General features: G+C 32.5%; 1 protein-coding gene across 3 annotated transcripts in view; it reads right to left on the reverse strand.

The window, feature by feature from the left end:
* Positions 1-469: 469 nt before the first annotated feature.
* The window catches only part of LOC123670604 (RNA-binding protein fusilli), a 104,808-nt gene continuing 91,542 nt past the window's right edge, over positions 470-13,735 (reverse strand). For 2 of the 3 annotated variants that reach the window (XM_045604116.1, XM_045604117.1), the window contains 3 exons: positions 13,461-13,677; positions 3,838-4,049; positions 470-1,954 (listed from right to left, as the gene is read on the reverse strand). In XM_045604116.1, the coding sequence (XP_045460072.1) occupies positions 1,808-1,954; positions 3,838-4,049; positions 13,461-13,677 (576 nt within the window). In that variant the 3' untranslated portion in view covers positions 470-1,807. Of the gene's footprint in view, positions 1,955-3,837; positions 4,050-9,738; positions 13,678-13,735 lie in introns of those variants that run through there. The other variant, XM_045604115.1, reaches the window with a different exon arrangement.

The raw sequence follows: 13,735 nt of genomic DNA on the forward strand, positions 1-13,735 counted from the left end.
ATGATTTTAGATGGCCCCATAGGAAATAATCTAAGGGGTTTAAGTTTTTAGGCCGTTTTTAGTAATTGGAATGTTGTTAAACAAATTTAAAAATAAATTGTACCTACTTAGTAAACACAGTGCGATACGCATTTTTATTTAAACTATTATTAATTTTAAAAATATGAAAAATGTTGTTCGCCCTGTATCTTCGAAACAAAGAGGTTTTTCAAAAATCATCCAAGGACAAAACATGCTTAAAATAGTCCAAGGAACAACCCCCTGAATTTTTGCCGCATGTTTAGGAAACACCCTGTATTTGTTATCAAGTTGGCCGACTTGCATGAGTGTATGTAGCAGGCTTTATGATGGAATATTATGTTGGTGGGTTCTGTCGTTATCGGAAACCACTTCCCCCTCAATTGATCTACTTCTGAACAAATGAAACATTATATAAAAAAGGGTATGCTCAATAAGAAGTAAAGCAGAATTGTAACAGATAGCTTTATTATTCTGGATATTTTTAAAAACAAGAAATATTCAACTGTGCATATTCAATCAAAGAGAATCGAAAAACAAATACATAAATCTTACATTGAATACTTAAAAAATATTGTCATTTAATAGTAATCTTTTCTAAAACGACCTTGACGGTAGAAGGTACACTATAGTCGACTAAATTGCTTGGCTGCTCATTTAAAAATAAACAACATAGTTATTAATATTGAATTAAACACTCTTTAAATAATATATATATAATATATCTATAGATAACAAATATAATTCAAGTAATTTAGCCAATCTGACTACTTTTTATCACTAATATATTACACAACTTTTACAATTATTGCACTTCAACAACTTTTTTTATGCTTATGAATGCTGAGTTCGAGATTTGTATTCTTTCGTTGTGTAAGATTCAGTTTCTACTTCTCTATATTCAAATCACAATAACAGAGTGCAAACTTATCTATGATCTAGACAAAGAACGAATTCAACGAAATTTTAAGGTATATAATAGGTACCTTTAAATTGTTCATAAAATAATCGGGCTTCACGAAAATAATGAAGCACCAAAAAATTCAACTATTATGAGAAATAATTAATTTATCGATAAATTTCATATAAACATCTATAAATATATTAATATGTCAACCAGAAAAACAGTGGAAGACATTGTGAATTTTGTTGTTCTGTAAATATATACATCATATCTACCCACTTCGGTTTTTTTCTATGAAAATTTTTCTGACAAAAAAAAACTTAAGGTGACTTTTAAATATTATCCTAATGTGTACAGAATATTCAATCCTGTCACTCTCTTTAGTATATTCAACACGAAATAAAGGTATTATTCGTTATCTGCAATATATTAAATCAACTTAGATATTAAATTTATAGTAACTGTAAATCGATTCATAATCTTGTGTGATGGCTAAGAAAGATAGGTTAGGAAATATTCGAAACTTTTATTTCTTATAACGAAAACACCCAGATTATTGAAGGAACGGTGAGGAACAGGGAACATCATTGTGTCAGGCACAATATATCAACAAAAATAGAGAATTTATTTGAAAACAAATAATTAAAATATGATAAAAATTTTGAAAAACTTCAAAAATAAAGAATGAAGATGAAAAACGGCGATTAAATAAAAAAGATGAATAACAAAATATATGAGTAAGCCATCCACAAAACAATTCCTGGATTTAAATTGAGGAACTTATATATCCTATACTAAATCTTCGGCAAATGATCAATTGTGGCCTTTGTAAAGAGTCAGTTCTTACTCTTCAAATAATCGAAAAGAATATTCATGATATGTCAATTAAATAATCAGTTCAACGTATTGGTTCTGGGGAAAATTTTGCCTGGTCTTTTCGTGCTCTGATCTCTGAATTCCATCGGACATGAGTCTAGCGTCAATTGTAGGCAGAGTAGCCATAGGCGGTAGTGATACACACTCAGGGGGAATCTGTAAAAATACAATCATTTTCTGATTATTTGTGTTTAGTATGTTAACAATATGTTCATAAAGGATGAGCAGATGGCTATTCTATCTGTTTGATATTTGTGAGGATATATATTTGTACTTTTGGGTGTGCATATATTTTGATTTTTCATTCAATTGTGATAAGATTTTCTGTCTTGTTTTGGGTGGTTAGAATATATTTGAGGGTTTGGTATGAGCTTAGTTGTTAAGATGAATTTTTCTATATTTTTTTTTGTCAATGAATCAGGGGGTTAGATTGAACAGTACGCTCGATGCAGTGTGCTGGATCTCGCCCTTTCAATTGTCTCTATAGTTGTAAGAGTTTTGTTGTTGTTTTTCATGAAATAATTGAATAAAGACCTTTATTATTATTATTATTATTATTATTATATTTTTTATGGTTCTGATCAAATGAAGCTTGAAATTCTATTTTATATTTGAATGGAGCTTCAAACTTTTTTTCTTCATATAAATGCAAACAAAATTTCAATCAACACAAAAATATATCGTTTCACAATTTCGTCCCTTTATTGGGCCTTCTTCAGACTAAAATCAATCAAAATATAGAAATTAATATACCTGCAATTGAGATAAACATAACAATAACATGTCAGCAAGCGCTCAAGAGTATGTCAAAAGTCAAAAGAAACTTCAAAAGGCGATTAAAATCACTACGGACACTAAGGCCACGCCGAGGTCTCAGGAATCATATATAACCGGGAAGTCTCTGCTGATATGGAAGTGCCGCAATATCTCCAAGCCAGAGGCAATAAAATAACTCTACTATGTGTACCGGGGTATTGTAGTATTTAAGAAAACGAAAAAAAACCTCCTTAACAACTGTTGGTCCAGAGCCTTTTTGTGGGCTTGGAAAAGACCAAGTGGTCCAATAATGGGAGTGAAACAACAGAATTACCCTTTGAAGGAACACTCCTTGTATTTGTTAGGCAAGGTGGTGCTTTCACCGACCTATACCAGGAAGCTCTTGAAGCTAACACGAGCTGAGCTTCGGGTAATGTTGGAACTGCTGACAGGACACTGTCGGCACAAAAACCTTTTGTATTGCATGGGTGAGTCAGCAGATGAGATTTGCAGGCTTTGTGGAAAGGAGGTTGAAATAGCCGAACACATAGTATGCAAATTTTCGGGATTGACTGGCCTAAGAACCGCTCATATGGGAAAGTCAGTTCTGGATACACAAGAAGTAACAGCCAAGGCTCCTATGGATGTCGTCGGCTTCGTTAACAGAATCAACAGCCTCATTGGGTTTGGACGAACAGCTGGGGTAAAGAACGAAACTTCAATTTGGTCGCAGTTCCCGGAAGGCTAACAGGGCCGCAACCACCCCTATCAGTATTAATAAAAATAACATTTTGGCAAGAATCAAACTGAATTAAAAATACAAATTTGGACTGAAGGATAAAAATAACTAGATTAGAAATTATCAATACTCATCATATCAAATAATATAAACGGCAGAATAAGAAAGTCATTGTTAGATAAAAATACAAAACAAGTATTTTCATAAAGAGATACGGTACACCAGATAAAAACTGATATAAACTAAATAATAAAAAAAAATCCAAACATCCACATAAAGAAAGCATTCGGCGATGAGTAAGATAAATTCACACATTGAATGAACTGATTTTATAAATCTTTGAAATTACATATAATATTTCAGTCCTTTATATTGTTTCATATTATTTTCTTTTATTAAGATTGTTTCAGTCTGAAGAGCCGATCAAAGGGCCGAAATATTGCAAAGAGAATGGTTGGTATTATTATTGTTCCTCGATTCTGTTTTTCTGCGCATTATTTAGTTTCCAAAAACCATAATTGCCAGTACACAGTAGAATACTCACCATCGATTGTTGTGGCTGTTGTTGTAGAGCACCAGGGGGCGGCATAGTTGGATAATAATTAGTTGGCGATACCGGTGGACTTGGATACGGCCAGTAGATGATTTGATGAGGAACAAATTGTCTTGGTCCAAGCGGAGTGGCAGCAATCTGAACAGGAGCATAACCAGGGAAGTTTGGTCCTGGATGGAAGGCTGTAGGTATCATATTTCCACCTAGATATTGAAAAACTGCATAAGATGTCGGGAGAAAACCAGGAAAATTTCGAGCTCTTATTCTTTTTATGATGGATCTCGAACAGAAAATGACCAGAGAAAATCTGCCTAAATTTCGAAGTCTCAATTCTCTTGAATACTATTGAATTGGAACTCATGAATTTTGTATCAAGATAATTGAAAAGGGAAATATGAGTGATATATATTCACTGTTATTATTAATTTACCAGAATTATATTCAAGAGAGATTGAAATTTCGAATTAAGGCCAATTTGATTTCTGTTATACCTCGAAGATATCATCTTCATCACATGTCAATTAGTTGTACTCGCATACTGCTCTTATCAAATTATTGTGCTTTTCATAAATGCCCTGCCTCATATAACAGATCCAAAAATTTTTTTTCAATTCAATTGTTACTTCTTTCAGTGAGACATTTCAGTGATTGCATTTTTTGATCTCCTCGATCTCCTACCAAGAGTCAAAAACGTTAAATTTTTTGTTTTATGTAGCTTTCTTTTTATTTACGGCCAAATTGAAATTAAAAATTTTAAAATTGCTAGCGCTTTATATCTTATATTTTTCCTGATTATGTAGCACAATGAAAGTCTCTACACAGTTGAAGAAAATTATATAAATGTATCAAAAGCTTTCGGCGTTTAATTTCTGGGCAATTTTTTGAATTGAAATCACTTTTATAATGAATAGCACAACATATTATGAGATATGTTTGAGCACTCACAACAGCCTTTTTTAAATAGATGATGGAACATACGATATTTTCGAGGTACAACTTGACGGGTCAATTTTTGCTGATTTTCTTCAAATGGTAAACAATTAAATTGGTATCTGTTTATGGAAGCAATTCAACAAGTGATCCAACACCTCCCGAATTTGTTTTTTTCCGGAGATTGTCTACTAGTTCGGTTCGATAATCAAAACTGCTCTTCTGAATAAAAAAAAGCACAACTACTCTAAAACCACAACCATATGTTGTGATATTTAAATGCAACAGCCAATGAGTGCAGGCTTCTTACGGATACTTTTGAAATTCTATATGAAATTGTTCGTTTTACCCTATAGTTTGAGAATCTGATTCATCAATTTCAAATACTCAAATAAATGTATTGCATTGAATAAATTTGAAGTAATTGTTAATGACAATACCTAATTCATTGAAAGAAGTCAATTAAATTCAAATATAAAAAGAATAATATGGCTGGATAATAATTTGATGAGATGTTCAAGGGATTCATGGATATCAACCTGCTAGGAGCATTTTTTCAATCTGTAAGCGGAATTTTTTGCAAATCAATATTGACATTAGATGCACGTAAAAAGCGGCGAAAAAATTGAAGCTGCCATTATAACGGAGCTGTCAATTTTTTTTCCTACTAGCGTTTCGAAAGTATTACTTTCCACACGAATTGACGTTTGCAATGTAGTGCTTTTCCGAATTCGTGAGGAAGAAAGCCCTGCTATTCACTTTCCGCACGCATATGCGTGCGGAAAGTGAATAGCAAGGGTTTTTCCGCACGCAAATATTAAAGAGAAGCATCAATCATAAAATTTTGGCATGTCTCTCATAAAATTTAAACGTTTCTCTATGCGGCGGAGCGCACAAAAATAAAATTTCTTAAAAAGTCAGTCGGTAACAAGAGGAAAACTCTCCGTGAAAATGTTTCATTTACGCTAGTAGGAAAAATATAGTTCCTAACTCATGTGGAAAGTGCCTTTTACGCACTCGACATCTTGACTGAACTCCGCTTGGCGTCGTTTGATCAACTGCAGTCTCTCGCAGAAAAGTATCACTTTCCAAACTTGTTGGGAAAATAAATATTTCCGTGGAATATACGTTTTTTATTAAGCCTGTCGAGAGATGATTTATTTCTTATTTTTCAAAAATACTATTTGAATTCCGCACATTAGGTATGTGACTGTATTGTACAGTACCTAGGCCTTTTTTTGTTTCTCGAGATAAAGGAGGCTTTGTAACTATTTCTGTATTATGACATTTGATAAATTATATAATTCAGTAACATTGAAAGTTTTTCGAGAACAAACGAAACATTTTAAATCATATGTTCTATATGTCCGCCATTAAGATCCATAGATATATTATAATTTTTCCTTTCTCACTATAAGTTACTTTTGCCAAAATATTTTCAATTTCAGTTTTGTATACTATATTTTTCTGAATGCCCCACATGGGCATTAGGCCCTTCTATCTTGGGGTTTATCTGAGGGGTTCATTAGTTTCTATCCTTCTTTCGTGTTCTTGATTGAAATGAAAATAATGAACTTATGAGTAGATGTGAATCTATAGAGATGTTGACCTATATTCAAAAGTAAATAATAATTAAATAACGAAAGTTATAACTAATGTATGAATTATGATTTATTATATAATATATGATTGTATTGTGTTTGCTATTGAAGAAATTGTTTAGTTTCATCAAAACATATTATTTATGAAATATAGTAATAGAGAAATAGTTGGTTGCAAAGCCTCCTTGATTTTAAGAAACTAAACCATATATGTATGTCTCCAAAAGAAAGCATTCCTACTGTCACAATACAGAAAAAAAAGGTTAAATAGAATTAATATATAATATTCGCAGCAGATCACTAATGGTTTCAAATAGAAATCAAAATTAATTGGAAAAAAATAAGAATGAAATTATCTATCGCATAACAGGTATATTGACGGAAAAAAATTTAAATTGAAAGCGCCCTCGACGCCTAGCATCATTATTTTTTCGCCAACTTTTACATGCATCCCAAGTCAATATTGACTTATACAAAACGCTGTTTACAAAAAAAAAATGGTGTTTCCAAGATAAGTGAATGACCATGTACATTAAATTACAACGTGAGTATTCATTTCAGAAGGTAATTGAATCAAGATATGATTTGATGTTATATCAATATGTAAAGCATACTTAGATTTTAGTTTAATAGCGAAAACAAAATGTTAGTTTTTTGTGAAAAATCGGCCCATGAGGATACTAAGAGCGGACTGAAAGAGATATTTTTAACAGTAAAAAATCTATTTCCTTTATAATTAGATGCGGAAAAATCTGAAAGACTGCTTGAATGTTGTGATTAGAAATATATACTCATTCATACTCGTATTATTTGTTAATTTTCCATCTTCTTTCATCATTACCACAAATATTCATGAATAATTGAAACTGACAAGAAACAAGACTTTTTAGAATTGAGTCAAGATTGAAAGAGTATTCTTGTCAAAGATATCTTCATCTATAATTGCAAATATTTTTGATGAGAATCATTGGCATCGATAGGTATATGATCGAATTTTTTTCGTGCCCCGAAATCATTGGTTGTTGCATTTCCCATTGTCTTCAGTTCAAATTTGAAGAAAAGGCCACTATTCCGAAAGAAAAAAATAATCGATAGGTCTAAGACCGATCAAGCCTTTACCGGGGCCACCAAACCCTGAAGGAACATAAATCTATACATTTTTAGTGACACTATTCTAAAACATGAATTGATGATTATTACATGCTGGATGAAGTAAATTTTTCCTCGCACCAAGTAAATACCACTTGTTGAAATGGGGGGATGTGTCCCGAAAGGGATACATTCCCGAATGACTACGTGTAATGAAGGAAATGAACTATAGGATAAATAAGTAAAAGAGACTCACCACAATGTAGCAGAATTTTAACCGTTCTACCATGTCGGCAGCAGACACCACGTATGACTTCCATCCCGGAGCCACCCTTAACTAGCCCACATTTTAATAGTGCTCATTTCTCGAACATTTATCTCGTTGGACAATTTTAAAACATTTCAACCGGTTTATTTCAATGTTGGAACTAACTGATTCTCAAGACCTTGATCATATATACACACCGGCCAGTTTTTGGTTCATTTTCTCTTCAACCCTTTGGACGATTTTAGCAATTATAATTTTTTTTTTGTAGAATGATTCCTCGGGAGAACAATTGTTCAGATTCCGTCCTCATTTACTTCCTTTTTTGTTATATACAGGGGTGAAAAAAATGAAAAGTAAGGTTTTACTCAGAACACCCTGTGGAGTGATTCATTGACAGACGATACCCAGAACTTGCCTCATTCGTTCTTTATTTATTGCGATATCATATTTTTGAGAGAAATTACAGCATTTTATATGGTACCGTTGTTGGACTATAAAATAATCGCAAAACTCTCAAAGTTAATTTCAGTTGATGCACTGAACCAAAAGTATATATCCCATGAAAAAATTATATTGATAAATGCAGTAATCATTTTTCAACCAATTCTTTTCAACTAATTGATTAAATGAAAAACCGTTCATCATAGGTATAGATGAATTGTTTTCATGGAATCAAGGAACAACTTCCATGAAATCTATGAACTGTTCATTTTTCAATGGTCGGTTCACTATCTGATCGTTTGTACCTCTGTATATAACAAAAACCGAAATAACTGAGGACTGCATTTGAGCAGTTATGTTCCCGAGGAATCAAGTTAAAATTCGTAAGAATACAATCAATAATTGCTAAAATAGCTAATGATCCTTGAAATCGATGCCGAAAACATAATAAAAAAAAAATAATTGCTAGAATCGTCATTCCGCTAATATTGCTGGTGTGTTGTGTAATATTCAATAGCAATAGCTATGATAAGAATTTCATTGAAAAATTAGCAAATCACTAATATGAAGTCCGGAGCTTTCGAAAGATTACATGTACCTATATACAGTTTTATGATCTCCAAGGGGTAAGGACGGAGTTGACGCATGAATGAATGAGCTATCAAAAGTTCCCAACTTCACGTCACTGTTTCGAGCGTTGTTGTTTCGATATTCTGCTTGAATTTTCTTTTTTTCTGATGCCACTATCCACACAAAGTTTTGCAAAATTTTAATAGGTCGGATCAGTTATCAATAAAATATTGGTGTTTTTTCGATAATACGCTTGATTTTTAAATGTCCCTGATGATGTTATATCTACGAACGAAAGCTTTCAAAGGGTATTCATCATTCAATATCAAAATCGAATATTTTCAAATATGCTTTTTAATCTTCTATTATTCTGGTTATTTGATTAGATTTAAACTTTGAACGCAGCTTGCAGTGAATCAAACCTTATCGCGACTATAACCGGCTCAAAATTCGAAAATTGTAGGCATTTAACGGCATTTTTTTGTTTCGAATTAGTGTTGAATAATTAATTATTGCCAATTCAATTCTCTCCGCAAAACAATTTCAGGCTTTCACTTGAATACGTGCATCTTCAAAAGAAATCAAGATGTCAAGATAAAATAACAACAATCAGATGGCGAAAAAGATGGTCCTTGTAATAAACTGAACGTTAACTGTACAAATTTCACTGTTTCACAGATTTCTAAAAAATTCTACTACAAATACATGGTTCGTGTTCACCCTGTATAAATAAACTATCAACATTTTTGAAAAAACTTTTCTGCAATTTGTATTATACCAGAGAATAGTTTTCACGAATGCATTAATAATAACACCAAAATTGCCAATAAGATTATCGAGAATTTTTTCTAATTAAACTGTTATCACTAGTTTCGCCAATTTTCAATATTTCTTTTTAGAAAGATATCGATCAACGAACTGCAACGAGGGGAATTGTTCAAGAAATGAGCACCATATTCATAGCAAAAGGAGAACTAACAACAAACCCAAGCATTAATGTGACAAACATTTATTAATTGTGTAAATAATAAGGACATAATTATAAAATGAAACAGAGCTGCTGCATACAGTACAGGAAATAATGTGTTCAAAGAGTTAAAAAAATATTAACTTCCTTGGATACTTCCGCTAGTCAATGTAGCTTTGATGACACTTTTTGATAAGCGTGCCCTGATTTTTCCAGAAATATAAATCGTTCCACAATTTTCTGAATGGCGAACCACGTACTCGAATCGAAAATAAGCAAAAAAAAACCGAAATTATTTTGTATTATCAAAACTAGTTTGAGTGTATTGAATCATTCATTCCGGAAAAGAATTGTATTTTTTATACTTTTGTCAAATGAAACATTATAGAGCTTTTTTATAGCGATTATACTGGTCTGCAGCATTTCGAATATAATAGCCAATATCTACTATTGTTGTGTCATCACTTTTATTATATTCCATAAAATTCAAAGTTATATGATTAAACTTTTCGGCCTTTCGTCTAAACTTTATATCACAATCGTAGAAATGTTAGGAAAAACAATTTATTTAAATTTGGGTACTTTCACCAAAATATTCAATTCAATTATTTTCTTCCACTTCAATTGATTCTTGTTTTTCATATCACAAAAAGTTTATCTTACGTAATATCAATATGAATTGTTTTAAATACTTGCAGAAATATTATCCCAATATTCCAAATTTCACTCCTTTTACACAATCACATTATGAAACCTCTACTACCTGAGGAATACTTATTCGAGATTAGTAACACCTAAACATGCTTTTCCGATATGAATACTATGAGAAACCTTGAGCAGTATATCCTCAACAAGTACAAAAACAATTCAAATAATAAAAAAAATCTGTATATAAAACCATCTGTTGATAAAACACAAGACAATCTCGCAAAATACAACCAAGTGTATTTTAGTAGTAATTGATGATTGCATTGATTGTCCATGTTTATACCAAGTTCAAAACTACCTGTCAGTCCAGCTTTGTAACAAAATAGGAGAAATCAAAAAATTCAAACGTTTTTTTTGGTAACAGTAAAAATTATAAATTAACGACAATCATGAACGACTAACATTACCAACACCTCGACATATCCTAGGCAAAAATGCTTCGACGTTTCAGAAAAAGTGGATGATAGATATTTCAAAGGACCTCAAGACTCCTTGAAAACAAGTTAGTAAATCAGAAATTGAATGCTGGAGAAATGGGCAGCAAAGTTAAAGAATTTGAGCTGTTAGTTATAATACCAATGAACACCAATAAACCAAACATTCTGCTTAGGTTGCTCTTTAATAGTGAGACCACATATTTCAACTTGTGTGCACGGTGAAGTTTTGTAGCGATATTCATATTATGTCTAGTAATTTTCGATTCATTTCGGTACTTAACAGAATAATATGTCGAATTAATAACAACCAAAAAAAAATGGGATTCATCTTCATCCTGCTATCCAAGTATATCAGAAATATATATACCACCTCTAACAACCCAAGCTACAAAACTCCAACCAACACCAAGTTAAGATATGTAAGGCGGGAACACACCAAAACACATTGAATCTAGCGTAAGCTAAGGAAAATACAAGGAGGCTTATTCTAAGGTCCTACAATTAAAACATTGCTCAAATTCCAATCATTTTTCTTGATCCGTCGGAATAATGTTTATATATATATTAAAGAGCCATAATAACAAATGAAAAATATATCTCTCAATATGTGGGCATTCTTTTTTGTACATTTCTAAAATTTTAAATCAACTCAACATATTGTCCATTCAGTACTACCCATTTTGTGGGTGAAATGACTGGAGATAATCAAAAAATCTTTCGAAGAGGATTATTATTTTTAAATTTATATCAGCAGTTTAAATTTCAGTTTTAACTTTCGAATGCGACCATTGATTATTTCCAGTTTAATTTTAGTCTCTTTACCAGAAAAAGATAATAAAAACACCCAAATCCAAAACTAATTAGTTGCAACAATCATATATTATGTTATAACAAAAGCTGCCTGAACATTTATAAATTCGTACGAAGTCAATATAAAAATGGAAAAATAGATGCATCATCTATAATAAAGAGAATATCAAAATAACGATATGTATATATATGTATATACTAACAAACAACTACTTGGAATGTTTTTATGATCACATATGTTCGTCCCAACATAATAAAGGCACTATTCCTTCCGCAACCGCAAAATGAGCAAGAGGGTCAGGTTCTTCAGAGTTTCATCCATATCAAAGAGGAATATTTATCCATTGAGTGAATTGAATACCGACTTTAAGTTGTTCTTTCATTAGAACAAGTCTTTTTTGAGCATCATCAGTAATCTCATAAGACAATCAGAGAAAAATATTTGCTCTCATTTCAAGGCACGTTTGCTATGTGTAATTATTTTATCACTTAATTAAGTCAAACTAGGGGAAAAACTAGAGGAAGTATTCTATTCGGAATGTCGTGGAGTTTTTTTTTCCTTTGAGATCGTCCATATGCCGTTTCAGGGTGGAATCACAACCTCATAACGATGAATTTCGTCGCATGAAAGAGATTTGTTTGAATAATTTGATTCCATCAATTCAAATGAAATCGAGTAACTATCATTAACTAATTATATAATATATATTACAATGATAACAACAAATAACTACTTAATATCGAATAGAAGTGGTCCAAAGAATTATCACCAAAGCACAAAAATCGCAACTCAAACTATTTTACAACTATTCAAATATATATATAGAACGTTGTCACAGAATTTTTCACGTAGGTACATAAGTACAATTGCAATTTCAACGATAACGATCAACTAATAAAATTAATCAATATTTTATAACTTAATCAAGTACTAGTAGTCAATTAGAAAATAATAAAAAACTAATGAATAAAAGATCTATCAACATATCTACTCGCTGTTGGATTTGATAAAAGACAAGGTTGTCCTCAAAAAATTAGACAAGAAGATTTTGGATTATAATTAACAAATTATGATATAAAATCTTCATGTAGAGTTTTCTGCCAGCCTTCTTATTATTACATGTTGAGCATTATAATGAATAACAGTTATCCTTACATATTTGGATAAAACTGTTGATAAATTGTACCGCTACTCGGCTGTATGTACGCTCTTTTCGCTGATGGGTTTTGCTCTGTGAAAGCATCCGAATACGATCTTTTAACAGCTACAGGGGTCTGGGGAACCAGTGGATACATTCCAGGACCTGCACCAGGCATGAGTTGATGAGGATAGGACATTTGTGGTCTAGGAATAGGTAATGAATGCATACCAAACCTAGGCGGTAGGAAGACCAAGGGATGATGAGTTTGCGGAAGCAAGTGGGGCATGAAAGACATTTGTGGTTTCATCATAGAAGAAGGTAGAGCGGAGCCAGCTGGGGAGACCGTACCCATCTGGTTCTGTTGATTTAAAACGGCTAAGTTATGTTGAGCAATCTGATTCATGAGGAGCATTTGATTTTGCATTTGAGCGGCCTGGTTTTGCCTAGCGATTAAATTCTGATGCGCAATCATCTGAGCCTGATGGGCTTGTTCTTGAGCAAGAAAACTCTGATTGTCCCAACCCAAAGTCTGAGTTGTCGGGGCCGTTGTGACTAAACTCTGATGAACCTGACTACTGACCACAGAAGTGCTTGGAGGTGGTGGAGGAGGTATATTAGTTGGAGGTAAGGGAGCAATTGAAGGCAACATACCGGGACTGAGTAGAGCAGGAGCCGTCTTTGCTGGTGATACTGGTGCTGGGATTCCACCCGTAAGCACGAGATTCATGTCTTCGCCTGAGCACTGGAATACTTCTATATAACGTTGTTTCTTCCCGAAGACCATGTTGCGATGGTGCTTCTGTTGAGCTGTCAAGAATGCCGATTGTTCGGAATTCATCTGAATGAAAGCTTCGCCGCTTGGTTGTCCCTGCAATGAAAAAAATCATTGAGAATAAAATATTTCATTTAATGTTTTGGTTCTTCCG

The sequence above is a fragment of the Harmonia axyridis genome, chromosome 1 (genome assembly GCF_914767665.1).
Source record: "Harmonia axyridis chromosome 1, icHarAxyr1.1, whole genome shotgun sequence".
NCBI lineage: Eukaryota > Metazoa > Arthropoda > Insecta > Coleoptera > Coccinellidae > Harmonia > Harmonia axyridis.